We start from the raw sequence: 23,385 nt of genomic DNA, 5'->3' as shown, positions 1-23,385 counted from the left end.
ACTAAAAACACAATGAAACTGGCTTTTATGTTTACCTATATATGTAGTTACTTTTACCAGTGTTCTTTAGTTCTTTATATGGCTTCAAGTTATTGTCTAGTGTCCTTTCACTTGAGCTTGAATGATTCCCTTTAGAATTTCTTTTTTTTAATTTATTTGTTTATTTTATTTATTAATAGGCTGCGTTGGGTCTTCGTTGCTGCACACTGGCTTTCTCTAGTTGTTGCGAGCAGGGGCTACTCTTCATTGTGGTGCATGGGCTCCTCATTGTAGTGGCTTCTCTTGTTGCGGAGCACAGGGCTCTAGACGTGTGGGCTTCAGTAGTTGAGGCACATGGGCTCAATAGTTGTGGCACATGGGATTTGTTGCTCCACAGCATGTGGAATCTTCCCAGAGCAAGGCTCAAACCCGTGTGCCCTGCATTGGCAGGTGGGTTCTTAACCACTGTGCCACCTAAGAAGTCCCCTTCAGCATTTCTTGTAGGGTAGGCCTACTAGCAGTAAACCCCCTCAGCTTTTATCTGGAATGTCTTAATTTCTGTTTCATTATTGAAGGATAGTTTTGCTTGATACAGAGTTCCTGGGAATTCTATAGAAAACACTAGATTTCTTTCAGCACTTTAAAAAATGTCACACATTGCCTTCTGATGTCCATGGTTTGTGTCTCAGTACAGAACTCTACTTCAAGTTCGTTGAGTTTCTTGGATGTGTAGATTAATTTCTTTTGTTAAATTTGGGAAGTTATTGACCATTATTATTTCTTCATATTTTCTTTCTCCATTTTCTCTTCTTTTCTTCTGGGGCTCTCACTCATGTATATTTTGGTGTGATTAATGGTGACTCACAAGTCTTGTAGGCTCTGTTTATTTTCTTCATTCTTTTTTTGTTTCTGCTTCTCAGGCTGGATAATTTTTATTTCCTATCTTCAAGTTCAGTAATTCTTTTTTCTCCCTGCTCAGATCTGCTGTTAACCACTCTGGTGAATTTTTCATTTCAGTTTTTGTACTTTTGACCTTCCAAGTGTCTTTTTAATTCCACTTTATAATTTCTATCTCTGTATTGCTTTTCTCCATTTGTTGAGACATTGCTTTCCTGGTTTCCTGTCATTTTTGTCCATGGTTTCCTTAGTTCTTTGAGCATATTTAAAGTCTTTGCTGGTAACTTTAATGTCTGTATTTCCTGAGAGACAGTTTCTGTTCATTTCTTCTTCCCTGTGAATGGAGCATACTTTGTTTCTTCTCATGCTTTATAATTTTTTGGTTAAAATTGTATCTTTTGAATATTATTATGAACAAAAAGGAAACAAAAGAAAAAAAAAAACTCTCCAAGTCTTTGGAGATTGGCTCTGTGCTGGGGCCCTCCATTAACACTTATCCAGGCCTTTTACAGTTCTGCCTTACCCTTCACGTCCTTGCTAATGCTGAGCCTAAAGACTTCCTACTGGTTGAGCCAGTCAGTCATGAAAGCTTACGATCTTCTCTGAGCATGTATCCTGCCCTGGACCTGTGTACAGTTTTCTAGTTTCCCCAGTATATGCAGGAGCTTTTCAATGCCCTTATTCCCCTAAATTTCTCACACCCAGCTTTTCCTCCCTGACTTTCAGCATTTCTGTTATGTGCCTCAACTATTGTATTTTGCACAAGACTATAGCACTTGTTCATTTGGCTTTCATTGTTTTCAGGGATGTTCTCCACTTAGTCATATACACTTACCTGTCCTGAGAGAGTTCTGAGTTAGGCAGAACAAAGATAGGCCTCTTGCCCTGGTCCTTCAGGGAACTCATAGATGTATTGAAACAGCATAGTTCCTTGGAAACAAGATCAGTCTTCTCCCTTTGGGACCAGGTACCTACTTTGGGAACATGGTTTTCATATCTGCCACCACTCCAGGGCAGGGGTAGGGCAATACTAAATTAAAACACCACAGAGTTTCCCTACCCTATTTCAGTGGCCTTTCTTCTTCCAGTTATGTTTTCAATTGTTTGCTGTAGCATTTGACTAACTCCCAGAGTTTCAATAAAGTTGATTCTGATAATATTTGCCAAGATTTTGATGCTTCTTGGGAGGAATGTCCCCCAAAGTTCCATCCTCTGCCATTTTGACTGAGGTCGTCATAGAATGAATTAGGAAATATCCTCCCCTGTTTGATTTTCTGAAAGACTTGCGTAGACTTGGCATTATTTTTTTCTTAAATGTTTGGTAGATTTTATTGAGAAAGCCATCCAGGCCTAGAATTTCCTTGATGGGAAAGTTTTAAAATGCAAATTTAATTTCCTTAATAGACATAGGAAATATTCAGATCATCTGTTTCTTCTTGAGTAAGCTTTGACAGTTTTGTCTTTTTTTTTTTTAGTTTTTATTGGAGTATGGTTAATGGCAGTTTGTGTCTTGGAAGGAATTTGTCCGTTTCATCTAAATTTCATCTAAATTGTCAAATCTGTTCTCAATATTGTTTGAAGACCTAACTTCCCATGGGTGACTTAATCTTCTTGTTTAATACAATTTATTTCATTAATCTTCTGTTAACGACTTTCCCCATTATTCTGGGGTATTCAGCATTGATTTACTCTATTTTTATTTAACAGTTTTCTCCGACCAAATCGTTTTCAGGACCCTCAGAGTCCTATTTATAGTCAACCTCTTTGAATTCTCAGTTATTTTTCTAATTTTTCCTTTTCCCAATTTCATATTAGTAACTTCTAAGTCTTTACTTGTGACTTACCAACTATTGTTTTAACGTTCTTTAGAACCTGTAATAGATTTTCTTCAAAAAAACTAACTTGCAAATTTTGTAGCACAACCCATTTATCCACTGGAAACTTGCCTGTATCAGCATAGCTTAGAGTCAGTCAGCATAAGATAATGTATAAATTGAGGAGCTATGCTGCCTAGACTTTGATCTTAGCTTTGCCATGTGCCATAACTTCTTTGGGCCTCTTTTCTTGCATCTGAAAAATGGGGATGATAATAGTACTTACTTCATATAAGAATTAAATGAGTTAAAACAATCTAGTACAAAGTTAAAACTCATCAATTGTTTACTATTATTATTCATCAACAGTGATTCTGTCTGAAGAATGGAAACTCCTTAGAGGTAGGGAGCAGGGCTTCTGTTTACCTGTTTTTGTTCATCATCCAATACGATACTTTGATGACCATCTCTTTCTTTCTCTCTCTTTTTTTTGAAAAGAATTTTATCAAATTATTTCCCAACTATATAATGAAAAGTAACAAATTTTATCTACATTCAATGTCTCTATTTCCTCAAGATATAGAAAACACTCAATATATAATTTCTAATTATTTGGATATTGGCATTTCTGAGCTTTTCTGGGCCAGCAAGCAGTTGGTGAATGGGACTCTGTACAATAGATAGTGCTTTGTTTTTGAAAAGGAAAGGGTCTCTTTTAGTTTTGTGTGGAAAGGTGTCCAAGTCTTTGCTTTAGAAAGATTTCAGTGTGTATACTTCAGTGTTGCACTTTACGTTTGGCAATTAATAACATGAATGAAGCTATAAATTTGTATGTGGGTGTAAGTGGTGTGTATGTGTTTGAAAAAAGCAAATAGAGTTTCTCTGGAAGAATACTCAAGAAGGGACTTCCTTGGTGGTCCAATTGATAAGACTCTGTGCTCCTAATGCAGGGGGCCCAGGTTCGATCCCTGGATGGGGAGCTAGATCCTACATACATGCCACAACTAAGAAGTCCGCATGCCACAACTAAAGATCCCACATGCTACAACTAAGACCTGGCACAGCCATAAATAAATAAATTTTTTTTTTTTTTTTTTTTTTTAAAGAATACTTAAGAAATGGGTGATATTGGTTGCCTGTAGAGAGGGAAAATGTGTGGTTGGTGGATATGGATGGGGGGGAGATTGTATTTCCTTTTTGACCTTTTGAATTTAGTGACATTTAAGCAATACGTATATTACCTTTTCAAAGAAAGTCATTTAATTAAATGTTTTTCACACATGTGGTAAAAATTCAAAGAGTTCAAACAATAAAGAGTTATTTTTAGCAATACAAAAAGTATGCGGTGAAAACTCTTCCACTCATCTTGGACATCCAAAAACCCCTCTGGAGAAACGGCCACTGTTAAGTTCCTTGTAGACTTCCAGAAATGTATATATATTACATGACTATATGTTTTTATATCCTTTTCTAATATGCTAATGGCAATTAGTATACCCATTTAACCTATTTTACTTAGCAGTTGGGAACATATACATCTTCCTAATTATTTTAATGCTGCATAGTATCCATTATTCCATAAGTTTTTAGCAGATTGCTGTTAGAGGACATGTAGATAGTTTCCAGCTTTTGCTGTTATAAATGACACTGTGATGAACATCTTATACATGCATTTTTCTACAAATGTATAAGTATAGTTGAGGAATGAATTCCTGGAGGTAGTATTACTGGATCAAAGGGTAAATACGTTTGAAATTTGTTATTGCCAGATTGCCCTCCAAATTGATGGCAATCCCAATAATAATATATAAGTGCCTGTTTTCCCATCACTAACACTTTGTGTTATGAAATTAATGTGGTAGGTAAAAATGGATCTTGTTTTGATTTGCAGCTACTAAATAGTAGAGCCAAGATTTGAAGTCAGGATCTTAATTGAGCTGGTACTGACACTACAAAGCTGCAACTAATATTCTTAACTACTACATTGTACTGCCTCAACATGGTGAATAAGGTTGAGCATGTTAGCATATTTTTAAGGTATTTGCGTTTCTTGTTTATGTGCACTTTGTCTATATTCCTGTTATGGATTCAGTATTATTTTTAAGTGTCTTTTTACTGGCAAGCATCATAGAAATAATTGATTCAGCCAAGAAACGTCAAGAGATTCTAAAACTCGTGGGCAAAAAGTTTAATGCAGAACAGGATACTTACAGGGATTTGAGTATTTCCCCCCACAAACAGTGATTGATTATTAAAGGGAAAATGGAACTTCACAGTGAAGAATCGTGGCTGACACCAACTCAGTCATGTGAGCAAGGTTAACTTCTCTAGTAACAGGAGAAATAAAAGATGTGTACCACATGATAGGATTCAATGAGAACACAGCATCTCTTCTGTGATTTTCTGCCAAAGATGCAAACTTTGAATCTGATCATGAGGAAACATCAGATAAATCGAGGAACAGTTTTTAAAAGATATTTATTTATTTATTTATTTATTTATTTATTTATTTATTTGGCTGTGCCAGGGCTTAGTTGCGGCATGCGGGATCTTTAATTGTGGCTTGCAAACTCTTAGTTGCGGCATGTGGGATCTAGTTCTCTGACCAGGGATTGAACCCGGGCCCCCTGCATTGGGAGCTTGGAGTCTTAGCCACTGGACCACCAGGGAAGTCCCAGGAACATTTTAAAAAGTAACTGGCCTATAATCTTCAAAAATGTCAAGATCCTGAAAGACAAGAAAAGTAAGCTTGAAATTATTTCAAAATAAAAAGAAAATTTCCTCCTTTCATAACTTGGGACCCATTCGTTTTTTCAAACAAATATTAAAATCCACTAAGGTAAATGTATAACTGGTTTTTAGAGGTAGATTTATCTATCACAAAAAGTTAGTTATAATTGATTCTTTTTTTAAAATCTATCTATTTATTTATTTTATTGGCTGTGTTGCGTCTTTGTTGCTGTGCGCGGGCTTTCTCTAGTTGCAGAGTGAGGGGGCTACTCCTCGTTGTGATGCGCAGGCTCCTCATTGCCGTGGCTTCTCCTGTTGCGGAGCACGGGCTCTAGGCACGTGGGCTTCAGTAGTTGCAGCACATGGGCTCAATAGCTGTGGCTCACGGGCTCTAAAGCACAGGCTCAATAGTTGTGGCACACGGGCTTAGTTGCTCCTCGGCATGTGGGATCTTCCTGGAGCAGGGATTGAACCCATGTCCCCTGCATTGGCAGGCGGATTCTTAACCACTGCACCATCTAGAAAGCCCTGTAATTGATTCTTGAGTTTCTTTAATTATCTTCAAGTCCAAGTCAGTTTTAAATACATTATATACAGTCTTTACTCATTATTCACAAATTTCATTTTTGGAATTCGGCTACTTGCTACAGTGTATTTGTAATTCCAAAATCAACATTCAGAACACTGTCCCAGTCATTTGTGAATATATGCAGAGCAGTGAAAAACTTGAGTTCAGATGTACATGTTCCCAACTGAAAGTCAAATAAGGCCTTCTTGTTTCATCTCTTGTACTGTAAACAAGTGTCCTTTTTGCTATGTATTTAGTGCTTTATTTTTCACATTTTTGTGCATTTTGTTGGTGATTTCTGGTTTTAAGTAAGGTTTAAAATGGCCTTTAAGTGTAATGCTGAACTATTATCTAGAGTTCCTGAGTACAAGAAGGCTGTGCTGTTCCATGAAGAAGGAAAAACATGTGCTAGATGAGCTTCATTAGGGCATGAGGTATAGCGCTGTTGGCCATGAGTGCAGTGTTAATAAATGATAATATATATTTTTAAAGGTATCTTTAAGCAGAAACACAAGTAAAATAATATTATTTATTGATCACTTGATGAAAATGTTGTGTCCGGAGGCTCACAGGTCCCTAACCCTGTATTTCCTCTAGGAGTAATGGTTCGGTATTCACTGATTCAGTGCTTACAGCAGCTTTATACAACATGACTACCATAAATATCGCTCAACTGTACTTATAAACACCGAACTTCTACCTCAAGGAGGTGATACACCTGCTCTCAAACTCCAGATTATCATTATCTATTCTTCACATTCTTCCATATTTTGAGAAATAGGTTAATTTTTATTATTTAATGAGATTATTAATTGACTGATGTTTATATCTATTGTTCAAGTTTTAATTTTAACTCAATATCAGAGCCTAGAACATATTTTAAAATAGATTTCAAAACTCAAAGTTCAGCCTTAGAAGTTACACTCTTTGATCTGTACTCTGGGCAGAATTGGAGAACCAGCAGTGCTGTGCTGAGGCAGGCAGCTCAGAAGCGCCAGGGGAGTGGGGAAGATGGTGTTAATAGTCGGCCGTGGTTCAGGTATGCAGTCAGCATGTGCCCAGAAAGAACATGACCGTATTTCCTGGAGACCTGAGGTTCTGTTTTTTTTTTTGTTACAGAACACAAATTATTAGGAAGCATTTTAAATGTTGCCAAGATTGCTAACAAGAATTTTTAGCTTAAAATAGGCTTGCCAGATAAAATACTCAGATTATGAATGACACAGAATATGCTTACACTAAAAAATGATTTGTCAGTTATTTGAAATTCAAATTAAGTGATATCCTATATTTTTTTGGTTAAATCTGGCAACTGTAGCCTTGCTATTTTGAAAGTAAGTGTCTTGAAGACACAAGAAGTGTGAGTATTGGCAGGTGAAAAGCTTGACATTTAATAAAAACAAATCCATAAAACACATCTGGAAAAGGATTCTGGATGACAGTCCATCAAAGTATATAAAATCTGTTTTTTAGAAGGGCATTTAAACCAACTTTCCCCAAATGGGACATTGTTGTTCATTGCTTATACATATGAATGCTACAGAATGGGACTCCTTTTGATACTACTGATGAAATTAGTTTAAATGAGAAGAAAATGGCAGGCCTTTAATATTTACAGTTTGAATGAAGCACTCTTTACTAGGAGTAACCGAGAAAAAGCTTGCCTAGAGATTGAAGACAGCCTAGTGCCAAAATGTCATAAAACTCAAAACTCACTTTTGAAGTGCAATTAGTGGCTGTTGATTGAAATAACAGTGCTGTGAATCAACAACATAAACACATGGCCTTGAAGAAACATGTAACTTACTACAGCTGCCTACTCTTGTAGATAATTCTTCAACGAGTTCAGTTAAAGTTTGCTGACACACTTGCTTCTCGCTTATTGAGAAATATGACCCTTTACAAATCTCTGAAGTCTAAGATATTTTATAATAGCTATGTAAAATTCTGGTTAAATAAAATTGATTTTTCTTTCACCTCAAGTCACTAAAAAACTCAGTATTTTTTGGTAAGATGCACTGTTTGGCATGTACTTTATTACAGGCAGTGAGGTCACTCAAGGAGACAATCGAAGACTGTTGGGACCAGGATGCAGAGGCTCGGCTTACTGCACAGTGTGCTGAGGAGAGGATGGCTGAACTTATGATGATATGGGAAAGAAACAAATCTGTGAGCCCAACAGTCAATCCAATGTCTACTGCTATGCAGAATGAGCGGTAAGACCCTGAAGGTTTGGAATCCTTCTTTCAGTATTTAAAACTGATACCAAATAGAGAACAGGAAATAAATACTATTAAAGCAGACTAACAGTGCAATGATTAACTCATACAATCTAATGTCATAATTTTTCTTTCAATATTGCTGTTCTTTTACTGAAGTTTTTGTTTGGTATAAGTGCAAGATGAAATCTGTGTTTTTTTATATCTAACGATGTAATAAAAGGTTAGTCTTTCTCTGTTAATGCTCCAAGTTCCCTACAATAATGAAGGAAAAACATGTTCATAGTTCCAAAAGTTTATAAGCACTTCCACATACTATATTGTCTTAATTATCCTTTGTTGTTATTATTTCTCTTTCCCCTGCATTTTGCTTGTTTCTTTGTTTAAAGGAAACAAAACTATGGACTTGCCTGTGTATCTAACTACTGCTTCACTGGAAACTGAGGTTTCCAGGCTTCCTATCCAGTGTTCTTTCTTTATAGATTGCTACATGAAAGCATACTTTTACATGAAAGCAATTCATAAGGTCTTTTCATCCCATCATGAACATTATTTCATGAGACATTTATTAGAACTATGGTTTTTGCTTCTAAATCGAAGGGCTTTTTTTTTTTTTTTAATTCCTAAAACTTGGAACTTTCAAACTGTGTAATCTGTTCCATGTTTAGGGGATAAAGTCTTTCCACAAATTTGTCATTTTATCTAAAACAAGTTAAAAGTTTTCAGAAGGGCATCCAGGAGAGAGTAACCAGAGAAAATTGAGATAAAAATAACTTGATTCTTGAATCATTTTCTTTGCTGTCTTCTATTGTTCTAAGTTCTAAGAACAATTTGTGTTATAAACTATAGGCCCAAAATTAGGTTTACGCGACTTATGTTTAGACTGAATTACCTTCAGCGTATAAACCTTTGTTCCTGTTATATCAGCAAGTCAGAGAAGGTAGATACTAGCAAATCTGAATATAAATTTTCTCACTTTATACATACCTGAAGATAGTCTTATGCTTCCATTTCTCTTTATCTCTGTATTTTCTGTGTGCTTTAGTATGTTATTTGTGCCTCTCTTGAGTCAGCTACTTTTGCTTTAAGTGCTTTTGAACTTTTCTTGACTGGTAAGAAGAAAACTTTAATGCTCCTCCTTCCTTTGGCCATTTTTGCCTCCTGTGTCATTCAGCTGTACTCTTTACATGCTTCTTTTCATGTCTTCTAAGTAGTTTCCTCCAAATAGTAGTTCATCCCACACTCATTCTACTCTCGATTTCATTATGTTGATTCTTACCCTCCATCCCTCCTTAGCTTCCTTTTCTTGTATGGTTGAAAAGCCTTTTTCTTCCTCTCATTCCCCTCATAACTTCATCAGTCTTTCTTCATAGCACTTTCTCCTTTAGTTGCTGTTTCTCTTCTGTAACACTTGTATCTATTAATGTTCCCAATGTTATACTTGATTGTATTAATTAAAACTACCCCTCACATTTTATTTTATTTTATTTTATTTTATTTTTCTTCCTGTTTTATTGAGATATAATTGACACATAGCGCTGTATAATTTTAATGTGTATAGCATAATGATTCGATTTACATACATCATGAAGTGATTATCACGGTAAGTTTAGTGAATATTCATCATCTCATATAGATACAAAATTAGGAAATAAAAAAAAATTTTTTTTTTCCCTTGTGATAACTCAATTTACTCTTTTAACAACTTTCATACATACCATACAGCAGTGTTAATTATATTTATCATGTACATTACATCCCTAGTACTTATTTATCTTATAACTGGAAGTTTGGACATTTTGACTGCCTGCATCTAGTTCCCCCGACCCCCACCCTCTGCCTCTGGTAACCACAAATCTGATCTCTTTTCTATGAGTTTGTTTTTGAAATATAATGAACCTACAACACTGTTTTAGTGCCTGTTACACAAACAGTGATTTGGTATTTCTGTACACTTCAAAATGATCACCCAGATAAGTCTAGTGATGGTATACGCCATACAAAGATATTACATCGTTGTTTACTGTATTCCCTATAGCGTGCATTTCATACCCAGGACTCATTTATTCTGCAACTGGAATGTTATACCTTTTAATCTCTCTCACCTGTTTCTTTCCTCCCTCCAACCGCCTCTTCTCTGGCAACTACCTGTGTCTTCTCTGTGTCTACCTCTGTTTCTCTTTAGTTTGTTTGTTCATTTGTTTTGTTTTTTAAATTTAATGTAAAAGTGAAATCATATAGTATGTCTGTTCATCTATCAGTGGGCACTTGGGTTGTGCCTATCTTGGTATGGCTTTTATTTTTAAAACATAAATATATTGCAGTGTGGTGTTCAAGAGCCATGACTCTCAAGGTGTGACAGTGACAGGGAAAAACCCTTGGTAACTGGAGAGCAGTTCTGAATCTTTGATTTTTCTTTTTTTAATCTAAGAATCACATTCTCCCTTACACTATAGGCCCTAGGACTTTCATCGATATGGCTCAGTCTACCTAGGAAGATAAGTTCCTTTGCTAGACCGTGCCACTTAATGGAGCACTTTGGAACAACCTAAAAGCTTGTGTTCATTTTACTATTTGGAACTTAATTGGTAACATATTTGTTGAGTAGCCATTGTGTATCTAGAATTATGGAAATGCAGAAGACACATACCTTGGTTCCTTCTCTCATGGAACTTAATGTCTCGTTGTGCAAATATACAATTTATAAAGATACATTTGCTATTGTTACAAAGCTATAGGGGAGATTTTTTAAAAATTAATAACTCTTATAAACCAAAATAATGAACATCTATAAAAGTCATATCTAGATCCACATAGGTTTTTTGGTAGGCTTAAATCATTTAAAACTAGCCTTTAGCAAGTTCAGTTGATACTTGATTAGAATTTTTAAGTAACCTCTAGAATAATGTGGGTGTTAAACTTGGAGGGCCAGTTTGTCATAAATGTATTCTCATTGTGGCACTTTTTTCCTTTCTTTAAGCAACCTGTCACACAATAGGCGTGTGCCAAAGATTGGCCCTTATCCAGATTATTCTTCTTCCTCATACATTGAAGACTCTATCCATCACACTGACAGCATTGTGAAGAATATTTCCTCTGAGCATTCGATGTCCAGCACACCTTTGACTCTAGGGGAAAAGAACCGAAACTCGATTAACTATGAACGGCAGCAAGCACAAGCTCGACTCCCCAGCCCTGAGACAAGTGTCACCAGCCTGTCTACCAACACTACAACCACAAACACCACTGGCCTCACTCCAAGCACCGGCATGACCACTATATCTGAGCTGCCATACACAGAAGAAGCAAATCTGCATGCCACAAATGTTTCACAGCCAATCGGGCCAACCCCTGTCTGCTTACAACTGACAGAAGAAGACTTGGAGACCAACAAGCTGGACCCGAAAGAAGTTGATAAAAACCTCAAGGAAAGTTCTGATGAGAATCTCATGGAGCATTCTCTTAAACAGTTCAGTGGGCCAGACCCACTGAGCAGTACCAGTTCTAGCTTGCTGTACCCTCTCATAAAGCTTGCAGTAGAAGTGACTGGGCAGCAGGACTTCACACAGGCTGCAAATGGCCAAGCGTGTTTAATTCCTGATGTCGCACCCACTCAGATCTATCCTCTCCCCAAGCAACAGAACCTTCCTAAGAGACCTACTAGTTTGCCTTTAAACACCAAAAATTCAACAAAGGAGCCCCGGCTGAAATTTGGCAGCAAGCACAAATCAAACTTGAAACAAGTAGAAACTGGAGTTGCCAAGATGAATACAATCAATGCTGCAGAACCTCATGTGGTGACCGTCACTATGAACGGTGTGGCAGGTAGAAACCACAGCGTTAACTCCCATGCTGCCACTACCCAGTATGCCAATGGGGTAGTACCATCTGGCCAGACAACCAACACAGTGGCACATAGAGCCCAAGAAATGCTGCAGAATCAATTCATTGGTGAGGACACCCGGCTGAATATTAATTCCAGTCCTGATGAGCATGAACCTTTATTGAGACGAGAGCAGCAGGCTGGCCATGATGAAGGTGTTCTGGATCGTCTTGTGGACAGGAGGGAACGGCCACTGGAAGGCGGCCGAACTAATTCCAATAACAACAACAGCAATCCATGTTCAGAGCAAGATGCTCTTGCACAGGGTGTCCCAAGCATAGTAGCAGACCCTGTACCATCAAAGCCTAGAAGAGCACAGAGGCCTAATTCTCTGGATCTTTCAGCCACAAATATCCTTGATGACAGCAGTTTGCAGTGTAAGTGGAGGATTGCTTGTTTTTTTGGGACCATTTTAAGTAACTACTTAGATAGAAACAGATTGTGTTTCAACAGCAATTATTTACTTTTACTATATTTGTTTGGATTTCAAAAGTAATTAGACTATTATAAAGAAAAAAAGTAATTTTCTGTTGATAATTAAAAAGTCAATGTCACAATAATCAGAATAACTACCAATTTAATATGTGCCTTATGTAGCTGCTGGTTTATAATGCAGCTCACATACTTGCTGTGAATAGTTGAGATTAAGTACTCACCGGTTGAAAAGACCCAAGTAAAGTGATACCAGTATAACTTTTGAAACAGTTTGTTTAGCATGTTATATCTATTATATATACATTTAGATTTTATCAGACTAATCTTAATAAATCTTAAAAGTCCAGAGAAAATTCAGAACAGTCTCTATAAAGAAACTATAAAATTGCTCTTGGTTTTTAATGTCAGTTTTTTCAGGAGTTAAGTGTTGAGTCTTCCACATGCCTGTAGCATTGTGCCATGGGGACCCTAGCAACTTAAACAAATAACTTGATACTTGGTTTGTGGCCCTAATGATAACACAAGACAGGAGTGCTCACCAAAATCTTTAACAGTCATCATTGTACAAAATGATTTCTCTTTTAGACTGATAGCATTTATTGGGGAAAAAAAAAGTCATGTTTTATGGTAGTTGTCAAAGACTACCAAATGGGCTAAAGGGATTCAGCTGTCAAAAATTAGTAGAATCTAGCTGCTTGCCTGAGTGGCTTGTATGATAGAAAAGTTGACATATTTTATGACAAGGTTCCATGTCAGTAAAGTGTCTTGTCAGATATGGGAAAGGGAAATTACTAGAAAGTTTGTACTCTAGTGTTTATGTCGTTCTTCTGAAAAATATTATATTCCAGGTGCCTACTTTGAGCATGAAATAGAATGATTAAATACATTTTGCCAAGTTAGGCTTACTACCAGTAACCAAAGGATTTGAGAATACAATTGAGAACTTGGAATTTTCTCCTCTGTTTTTGCTTTTTGTGGTTTTTCTATATTCTCGTCCTTGCCCTATAGAATAATTCAACCAGTTATAAAAATGTTGGGCTTAAAGAGTCTCAAAAATAAATTGGTTAAGTTTTGCTTAGAAAAATATTGCTAGACATCATGAATTTCAAGAAATGTCTAACTCCTCCTATAGACATTAGTTCCATCTCTTTTCCAGTTACAACCCTAACTTTTTATTTTTTATTAGTTTCTCTGTATGTAGTTCACTTTTCTGCACTTTTATTTTCAGTAGGTGAGTCAACACAAGATGGCAAATCAGGATCTGGTGAAAAGATCAAGAAACGTGTGAAAACTCCCTATTCACTTAAACGGTGGCGCCCCTCCACCTGGGTCGTCTCCACTGAACCACTGGACTGTGAGGTCAACAAAAATGGCAAAGACAGGGCAGTTCATTCCAAATCCAGCACCGCTGTTTACCTTGCAGAAGGAGGCACTGCCACAACCATGGTGTCGAAAGATATAGGAATGAACTGTCTGTGAAATGTTTTCAAGCCTATGGAGTGAAATTATTTTTTGCATCATTTAAGTGTGCAGAAGACATTTAAAAAAAAAACAAAACTGCTTTATCCTCCTGTCAGTATCCCCTCCCACCCCTGCAACAAGGACTTGCTTTAAATAGATTTCAGCTATGCAGAAAAATTTAGCTTATGCTTCCATATTTTTTAATTTTTTTTTAAGTTTTGCACTTTTGTTTAGTCTCGCTAAAGTTATATTTGTGTTATGACCACAGAATTATATGTGTGTGTATCAAAAGTGGTCTCAAAATATTTTTTTAAGAAAAAAAAGCAAAAACAATGTATTGCTGATAATCAGTTTGGACCAGTTTCTAAAGGTCATTAAATCAGAAGCAAATTAAGACAGGTTTGACTGCAGTGGTGTCTGCTATCCATGTTTTATTTCTGGGCACAAGCTAGTTTATATGTTGATACGTTCCTGAACACATTATCTGTTGGACATTCTTTTCTCCTGTGTTTTGTTTGAATGTGCAATAATCTATACACCACAAATAAGCTTTCTCATAAGCTCTCTTCCTAACCAAGTACGTATTCTTCCATGATATAAACATTTTCCTCCCCTATCCTCCATACTTTTGGCAGGTCAGTTCTTTGACAGTGAATTTTTGCACAAGAGAAAGCAGCTACCTGATTTCTTGCTTTCTCTCTCCTTATGGAGAATGCAGAAACATTGTCTCAGAGGGCTCTAAAGAAGGAACTACCAAAACCTAATTTGAAATGCCATTTCTTTTATCCTTCCAAATTCTAAACATTTCCTTCCAGGCATTTTAATAAACATATTTGGTTCTGGTTTTGGAAGTTCATAAGAGCATAGAACAAAGAGCAAGTCAAATATTAGCTGTTTTCCATTTTATTTTATTTTTTATATGTATGCTCATGTTCCATATTCATTTATTTAAGAAGCACATTTTTATCAGAAAACTTATTTTTAACTAGGTAGAAGGTTAACACGATATGGTATTATAGCCTTCATTCTCTGAATAGGCCATGTTTAACTCAAATAAAATCACATCCTGTTTAAAGTAACTTCAAAAGTAATTCATAGTTGGGACCCTGTAGTATCTTTTTTATTCTTTTCCCAGGCAAAGCCTGGTAACTTTATGTGAACATGATTCTTCTTCCCATGACCTAAAACACTGTGTGGAAAAATCATTCAGCTGGCATGCCAAATCCCTGTGGCAGAAAGAATTGCTGCCCAACCTATCATTTCTGAGCAGACTGAGACTTACCGCTCTCTTTTCAAAACTGTGTGTTTCTTCACTAATCCTATTTTCATATTTTTTCCATTTGCCAGTTTTTCACATCATGTTTGATATGTGAGCAGCATTTATTATTTACATTATATTAGAATGTACCTTTTAGTGATAACATTATATATATTCAGATCATGGGTTTTTTTTAAAGCTTCCTTTGCTTCTTTCATTACTGATAATCATCTCTTAAACAACCTCTGCATGTTTTTTTTAAATAAAGCACTTTATGTCAAATAAGGGACTTTTTTTATAAGCACAAATTATTTTCTATCAATTTGCAGACAATGAAGATCTCACTTTTTTCCCCCCAGATTCTCAGAGTCCTTAATAGACTTTAATTAAGTTCTAAGATTGCTCTGGGAGAGAAATAGCTAAGAGGAAAACACAATCCCAAATTCCTGATTTATGTATTTATCTCCTGAACAAAATTTTCTCACTCATATTCCTCTATCTGCATCATTTAGCTAAAGACAGCCTGAATTACCCAATGTGCTATCCAAAATATTTATGACTTAGTTGTGTATATAAGCCTTCTTTTGTTTGCCATCTACTGTGTGATCTTATGAAGTGAGATGTTACAACACATCATTTATTCAGCTGGATTGCTGAATTCAGTTTTGAATTCTTAGAATCAAACATTTTGCTAGTGCCCAGGATTTCCACCTTTTGTATTTTATATTGGCCCTTCTGTTGATTCAGACCCTTAACATATTTTTCAATCATCTGGCATTAAAAATTTTTCATTTAGTTATTTTTTTAATCTATGTAATGAATTGTTTATATTTTTTCCAGTAAATTTTCACTTGGTTTTCTTGACTTTTAATATCTTTCAACTGCATTTCAGGATATTATTTTTAAGTATTTGTAGAACATCTTGAGTGAAAATAAATTATATTCCTTCTCCAGTTGGAAGCATCGAAGATAAATGGCTATTTGAGGTCTAACGGATCTTTTCCTGACAGAAGAAGAGTTATCTTACATTCTACTATGCTGTGTTTGGGTCAGTTGATTGTAAGTTTTTCAGCATTTTTTAATGTTTGATAGTAAAATGCTGGGACTTCCTAGGTGGCACAGTGGTTAAGAATCCGCCTGCCAATGCAGGGGACACAGGTTCGAGCACTTCTCTGGGAAGATTCCACATGCCACGGAGCAGCTAAGCCCGTGCGCCACAACTATTGAGCCTGTGCTCTAGAGTGAGCCACAACTATTGAGCTTGTGTGCCAAAACCATTGAAGCCCATGCACCTAGAGCCCGTGCTCCGCAACAAGAGAAGCCACTACGATGAGGAGTCCGCGCACCACAATGAAGAGTAGCCCCTGCTTTCAGCAACCAGAGAAAGCCCGTGTGCAGCTGCAAAGACACTACTCAGCCAATAAATAAATAAAATAAATAAATAAATAAAATTTAAAAAAAACAGTAAAATGCTCTCAAAAATTGGTATACCAAATTAAAAGAATTCCTTATACTTTCCCATTTTATTCAAGCATGTTTAAAACAATTTCCTTTCCCCATGTTTTTATTAGTAGATTTGAAAAAGTAGGAGAAATAGAGAGTTTAGATCATTTTAATAAATTTAAAATTAAATTGTACATCAGACTGATTTACTTTTAGAATTTGTTTGCTAATATACAGTCAAGCAAAATTACTGAAAATACTCATTTGTAAACTTTATTCATCTAATAATAATGTATCTTAAATCTAATATTTAACTGCTCTCACAAAATTTTGCATGTAGGAAAGCATTTGGGTCCCTTTGAATAAAAGACCATTCATTTAATGAAAAAATACTAAAATTAAACCTTAAAAGTCTTATAACCTTAAAAGTATCATAATAGGTAATCAAAGTCTAATATTCTCTTAACTATCCTAATTGTATACCAGAACTGTCATTGAAAGAATTTGATTTGAATTGAGTTTAGACAAAATGATTTAATTATAATTCCTAAAAAAGTTCCCTGTTTTTAAATGCATAATTGGAACAAAAAATATCGATGTAAAAAATTATGGGAAGACAAAGGAATAGATACTAATGCTAATTGGCCATTTATTACATACTGAATGCTGGGGTATATATACATTAACTCTTTTACTCCTCATAGTAACCTTATGAGGATTATAGTTAATATTCCCATTTTACTGTTAGGAAAACTGAAGCTAAGTAAGAGAAGCTAAGTAATTTGCCTGAGGTCCACATCTAGTAATTGACAGAAAAGCTGTGATTTTAACCTGGGCTTGCTCTCTTCACATCTCTTTCATCCACAGCACACTGCCTGCACACTGTATGACAGGGTGCATAATGGACTGACGTTTTGTAAGAAATTTAGTCATTATGCTCCAGCACAATTGTGGCTTGTGTATAAGCCACACCAGGTACCTGAATGACTTTAGAAGTTAGACGAAAAAAAGGAGATGTACAGACATGTCTGTGGTGATCGTTGCTTGAGAAATAATTACTAATTCAAGACAAAATTCAATCTCACACTTGCCATCATGAGTCTTAAAATCATTTCACTTCTCTTCATTCCTGACATTCTTATATTACAGAACTAAAGGTAAAGTAAATTTTAAAGGAAAAGCAAAGGTGGCTTCTGGGAACAGAGACCTTTTCCTAAATGGATTCCATACTTGATTTGGTGGAATTAATTTACTGTGGACCTTCAGTCTCATCAGTCCTTTCACTTCATTTTGAAGATTTCTGCTTTTAGTGACTTTAGAAAATTTTACTAATCCGGAGAACTAAATTGAAGAGGATGTAGGAAGGATAATGTCCTTTTTATAAAGCAATTTATATAGCTTACTTACAGGTATCCACTTGCTGTGGAAAATGTGTGTTGGTTCTGAATGTGAAAATAATTAAAGACAGGAACACTCACAAGTAAGTATGTGTTTCAGTGGGAATTATCACAAAATTTGGCAAGTATTTTAAAACCTTTTCTAATTTGGCTTCTAAAGCCAAGTGAAATACCTGATAGGCTGCAGCTATTTACTGAATTTTCTGTTCTCTATAAACCTCTCTCTTCAGAGTCGTTTAAAAGGGAAAAAAATTTCCACAAACTTTTTGTTTTTTTCTTATTTATAAAAATGAATATTTCATTGGAGGTAATTAGTTCCTAGAATGTGAGATTGCATTATATTTCTATACAACGTTTTATAAATTTATGTTAAACTTACTACCAGTTATATGCAGGTTATTACATAACTATCTACAGATTGCTTTAAATATTACTCTATCTTCCAAGCTAACTTCTTAAATTTACAGTCTGTACACACCTTAGTTGATTATCTAGACCAATTATCCTAGAAAATGTGTAACACTCCCACAGACACCCCAGGGGTCTTTTCAGACTAGGATGTTTCTAAATACTCCTACCTTTTACTGTCAGTGTGCTCTTCAGCAGATAAAAGTGCATTTTAACTTTTAGATTCTGAACTATGTAAACTTTAGTCGAAACTACCTTGCGTGATCCATTCTGAGATATAATGCTTCACTAAGTAAGTCTGGCAAATCACTGTTTGAACTAATTTACACAAATATTATCAAAAGAAGGCTTTTCTACAAGTTCCCAGAGAAACTAACACACAAGAAAAGGAAATCCCAGGGCACTCTGATGCTCCTACCCCTCACTTTCCTTCATTCACCTCTTAGTTTCTGTCTTACCTACTCTATCCCTTGATTATCTAACTTGCAATCTTCTGTGTCAGGAAGGTTTTCTTCATATCTATTCTGCTTCACTCCTGTTTCATTGTATATCTGTTTCTCTTGTCCAGTAGTAAAAAAAAGAGAGCAGTTGGTCGTCCTCTCCAACATTGTTATTCTTCATTATGCTTCGGGTTTCTCAACACCTAAGTCTCAGTTCTTTAGACAAAATTGCTTTGGTTCCTTTAGCATTTTCTCCTCAGTTTTATTTTAATATCTACTTATATCTAAGAACACCTAAAATTATATTTTGTTATATTCAAACTCATTACTCCAGTTAAGTAATAGTTAAATAGGATAGAATTGAGAATTAAGATGTTACCATTTGACAGTGGATCCAACAATCAGATTGTCAGCAAATCAGCACTTAAGTTTATATTATCTAACGTTTTCTATTAAATTGTGGAGTTTTATGATTTTATTCTCTCATTAGTTTATAACTAAAAAGCCATACATACAGAATTGTATATCATTTTGCTATTATTTTTTAACCTACATTGCAGCAAGCTTAGCATTATGATTGAGCCACAACATTTTACATATTTCTTTGTGTCAGATATTAAATACAAAATGCAAGGTTAACTTTCAAAAGCAAACCCTACAATAATCAGGTATTATCTACCAACATTTTTGCAGACCACTTTTGAAATACTCATCATTGTTTTGCAACATAGACTGGACTATAACAATTTTCATTTATCTTTTAAGTGACTGGTTAAAATTGAGTGTGCATATAAAGAAAAATTTAGGATTTTATCTCATGGCTGATAACATTTGAAAAGTAAATACTTCAGATGAATTTATGCTGTGTACTAAAATCATGCCCAAAATAAATATTATATCTTGAAAATTCTAAATCCGTTATTACTGTGATGTTCATAGTGTTACTATTAAATGTTGTAACATTCATTTTTTTAACTTGAGACTCAGATTTTAAAATCTGGGTAAGAGACAAGGAATCATCACATCATTGGGGTGTCCAGTTTATGACTGAATTTTAAAGCAAGTTACTGTATTTTAAACTGCAACTAGTTTTTGTTTTTAATGTTTTAAAAGGCAACATGTGGGGTTTTTCCATTTTATTTGTACTTTTAGATTTCAGAACCATCTTCCTGTTCTAGACTCACTCTATAGACATAATATTACTTAAAAACTCAGGGCCCTTTTCATCCCTTTGCACATTGAAAAACTTCAGTTGATAGCAAACAAGCAGTCAGATACAGTTGAATATTTAAAATGTTTGTTGCACACACAGTTCATTTAATGTTTCATCTTATGATTTGACTTCATTTATATAGATATAATATCAGATTTCATTAATCATAAAAGCCTGCCCAGTTTTGTAATTACTAAATAGAGGGAAATGACTCAAATAATTGGCTACATGTTGCAGCATATTTAGGCCTTAGAGTTGAAGCACAGTCTTCAAACCATTTCTGTGCTTTGGTTAAATGGTTATACATGATGGGACAAATCATTTCACTTTGTTTTGTTTTTTAATTGGGGAACTTGGTTAAGTAGTTCCTCTGAGATAAAATTTTTCAAGAGGTAATTTAACATTATTAAACTGTCTTCTAAAAGTGAACTAGTGAGTTTATAACTTTAGTAATGGCTTGGATGCTTTTGAGAAGGTAACCTATTTATCATATTGTCAGATCCAAATAGAATTTTTCTTTCAGACAAGTTCAAGCTCCAAATTGGTAAGCTGTATACTTAAAATCCTTGCAGTGAAGTTATTTACAACCAGTCTCTTGTCTCAGGCTCTCCACCTTGTTACCAATCCTCTTAAGTGTGATAGGGAAACGTTTTTAAAAAAGCTTAACAGTAAGAAAACTGAATTAATAAAAGATGGACTTTAAAGATAGGTTCTGGTTTAACAGTGAATTGCTTGGCTTCTGTGGCTTTTCTTCTGGTCACATTTATTTATTTAAACAGTTTTTGTATGCCTTGTCATGTTTCCATGGAGATTATATTGTGTAAGTGTTTGTATACGCTGGAATCATCCTTAATTTTCTGTTGATAATTTTTCAAATGAAGATAAGTGGATAATTGTAAAATACACTAACTCTTAGGGTGTTGTAGTAGCTGAAACATGGAAATGTGTAGCTGCCATGCTTTTTCTGAACGGACAAGAGAAACATAAGCTACAGAGTATTTGTTTCTGAGGATGCTTTTCTAGAATAAGAAAGGCTGAAAAATATTGGCAATTCCTCAGAACCCTCTTTCTTGTTAACGGGTATCTTTTGTTGGTGTGTTTTGCTCTCACATTACCAATAGAGTATCATATATGAATTTATGAATAATTGCTTTCAGTTATTTTGCTTTTGTATAAGCCGTCTGAGACCTTGCTATGCTGTATAAGTTGTGTTCGATGGATCGGTGTGAGTATGAAATAAAGCAAATCACTTTTCTTTTGTATTATCTATGGATGCCACTATGAAAGCTGACATTAAGCCACTAAAGAGTTTTCTATGAATAATTGTAAGTAAATGCTTTGATATATATAAACCTAAATAAAAAGATTGTATTGATACAGAGACGTTGGAGAAGGAGATTTTAAGAAAGTTCTTTAGGTTTAAAAAAGGCTTGCTGTAAAATGGTGCATTATTCCATTTATTAAAGATCATATTAATGACAACAGTGATTGTATCTTTTGATTTTACAGGTCGCCAGAAATTATGATTGTTAGTGTGATATTTTAGGTATTTTGTACCCGAATAGTAAATGTTCCATCTAATATGACTTTCATTACTCAGTATGATAATGAAAATGATACATCAAAAAAAAAAATCAACTAACATTGGAATAATAGTTGCACACTCACTGTATGCCTTATTGGCCTAACACTGCATTTGTGCGTTACATCATCAAATAATCTTTTCGTTTAGACCTTTGTGTTCTTAGAAGGCCTTGTTAAAATGGAATATGAGTTTGTGAAGGCAACATACTGTTTTTTACTCTAGATTAATTCAATGTATTAGTTAAGTGTCCTGGAGCAGGATCCACAGGACTCTTTTAAAAGAGTTTTAAAAGAGTGCTGTATCAGTCTTATCTAGATGCCAAGGGAATTTTTGTTTGAGGAAAGCATGGTCTGCTCCCATAGGCTCTGTCGTCACCTTAAATAATATTGTACAGAAAGTAGGTTTGGGGTATCTTTTTCCTTTTGACTCACATGCCCAACTTTACAGGGTACCATTGCAGTCCTCTACAGAACCCACTAATATTTAAGATGATAATTAAATGTCCTTACAGAAAATATGATGACCTGGAGCAGGTATCGTAATGACCTGCTGAACCTTTTAATAACGACCTACCATAAGTAAGATTATTCTCATTTACACCTACACCTGTGATCCATCTTCCCAGTTTATATATTTCTCTGCGAAGAACAGACTTAGATAGTGACTAATCTTCCTCTTTATTCTTAATGTTTTTCAAATTAAAGGCCAAATTCCATATTTGGGCAGCTTTCATTTTATTGGTATAATGTATTATTATTCACTTTCTTGAAATTGAATCACTATTGCTGTACTATGATAAGATTCCTGCCCCCCAAGAACTTAAGCCATCTTGTGGAGGAGAGAATGCCCACCCAGGAAGTGGTTACATCCAAACAAGATGACATGTAAGTGCCCAAATACTTGGTAAACTCTATGTTTAGTATATGTTTGATGAGCCAAGGAAGACGATTGAGAAAATGATTATTGAGCTGGGTCTTGGAAGGACAGGTGGAATTTCATTATGAAAAATGAAGCAGATATTTGAAGTGACCAGAAATAAAGGAGAAGAGAGACTGGAAATAAAGCAGACCATGTATAACCAAACAGACATTAAGACTTTTGAAAGCCAGGTTTTGGACTTGCTGTCATAGACAATAGGGAGGCCAAAATTCCTTAGGAAGGAAAGACCTTGATAGAAGTAATCTGAAGAAGTTTAGACTGACAGATGGGCAGGATAGATTAAAAAGGAGAGTGATTGGACTGGGGGCATGAGAGGAACTGCAAATAAAATGCAATTTCAGTTGTGACCAGTAAGTTCCTTTTTTGAAGGGGCATCAGAAAAACTTTTTTAAACACCTGTTATGTAGCAAGCACTGCAGTAGGAGCTAAAAGACACAGCTCACCCTCAAGTTGCTCACAGTAGATTTGGAGACAGTTATAGTACAGATTATAAGTATTGTGGTCGAGTGAAAACTAGGAGTATTATGGATGTACATGGCAAGGATACCTAATCCAGTCTTACTGAGTCAGAGGCAATTTCTCCTTTTGAGATAATTTTCCTGGCTGTCTTAAAAGATAAGGAGGAATTGGTTAATAGATAATCAGTGACCCTCTAAGCAGAAGTTGCAGCATCCACAAATCCCTAGAGGCCGGAGAGGGTGGAGCTTTTACTAGGG

The 23,385-nt window shown here is 35.4% G+C and overlaps 1 protein-coding gene across 6 annotated transcripts in view; it reads left to right on the top strand.

Annotated features, from left to right (window-relative positions):
• The window catches only part of BMPR2 (bone morphogenetic protein receptor type 2), a 178,691-nt gene extending 157,064 nt beyond the window's left edge, over positions 1-21,627 (top strand). For all 6 annotated transcript variants that reach the window (XM_057747162.1, XM_057747164.1, XM_057747165.1 and 3 more), the window contains 3 exons: positions 8,032-8,204; positions 11,188-12,467; positions 13,754-21,627. In XM_057747162.1, coding sequence (XP_057603145.1) covers positions 8,032-8,204; positions 11,188-12,467; positions 13,754-14,004 — 1,704 coding nt within the window. In that variant the 3' untranslated portion in view covers positions 14,005-21,627. The remainder of the gene's footprint in view (positions 1-8,031; positions 8,205-11,187; positions 12,468-13,753) is intronic.
• The last annotated feature ends 1,758 nt before the right edge of the window (positions 21,628-23,385 follow it).

Source organism: Hippopotamus amphibius, chromosome 8 (assembly GCF_030028045.1).
Source record: "Hippopotamus amphibius kiboko isolate mHipAmp2 chromosome 8, mHipAmp2.hap2, whole genome shotgun sequence".
NCBI classification, from domain to species: domain Eukaryota; kingdom Metazoa; phylum Chordata; class Mammalia; order Artiodactyla; family Hippopotamidae; genus Hippopotamus; species Hippopotamus amphibius.
The sequence above is the reverse complement of the archived record's forward strand: the minus strand, read 5'-3'. Positions and strand labels throughout refer to the sequence as shown.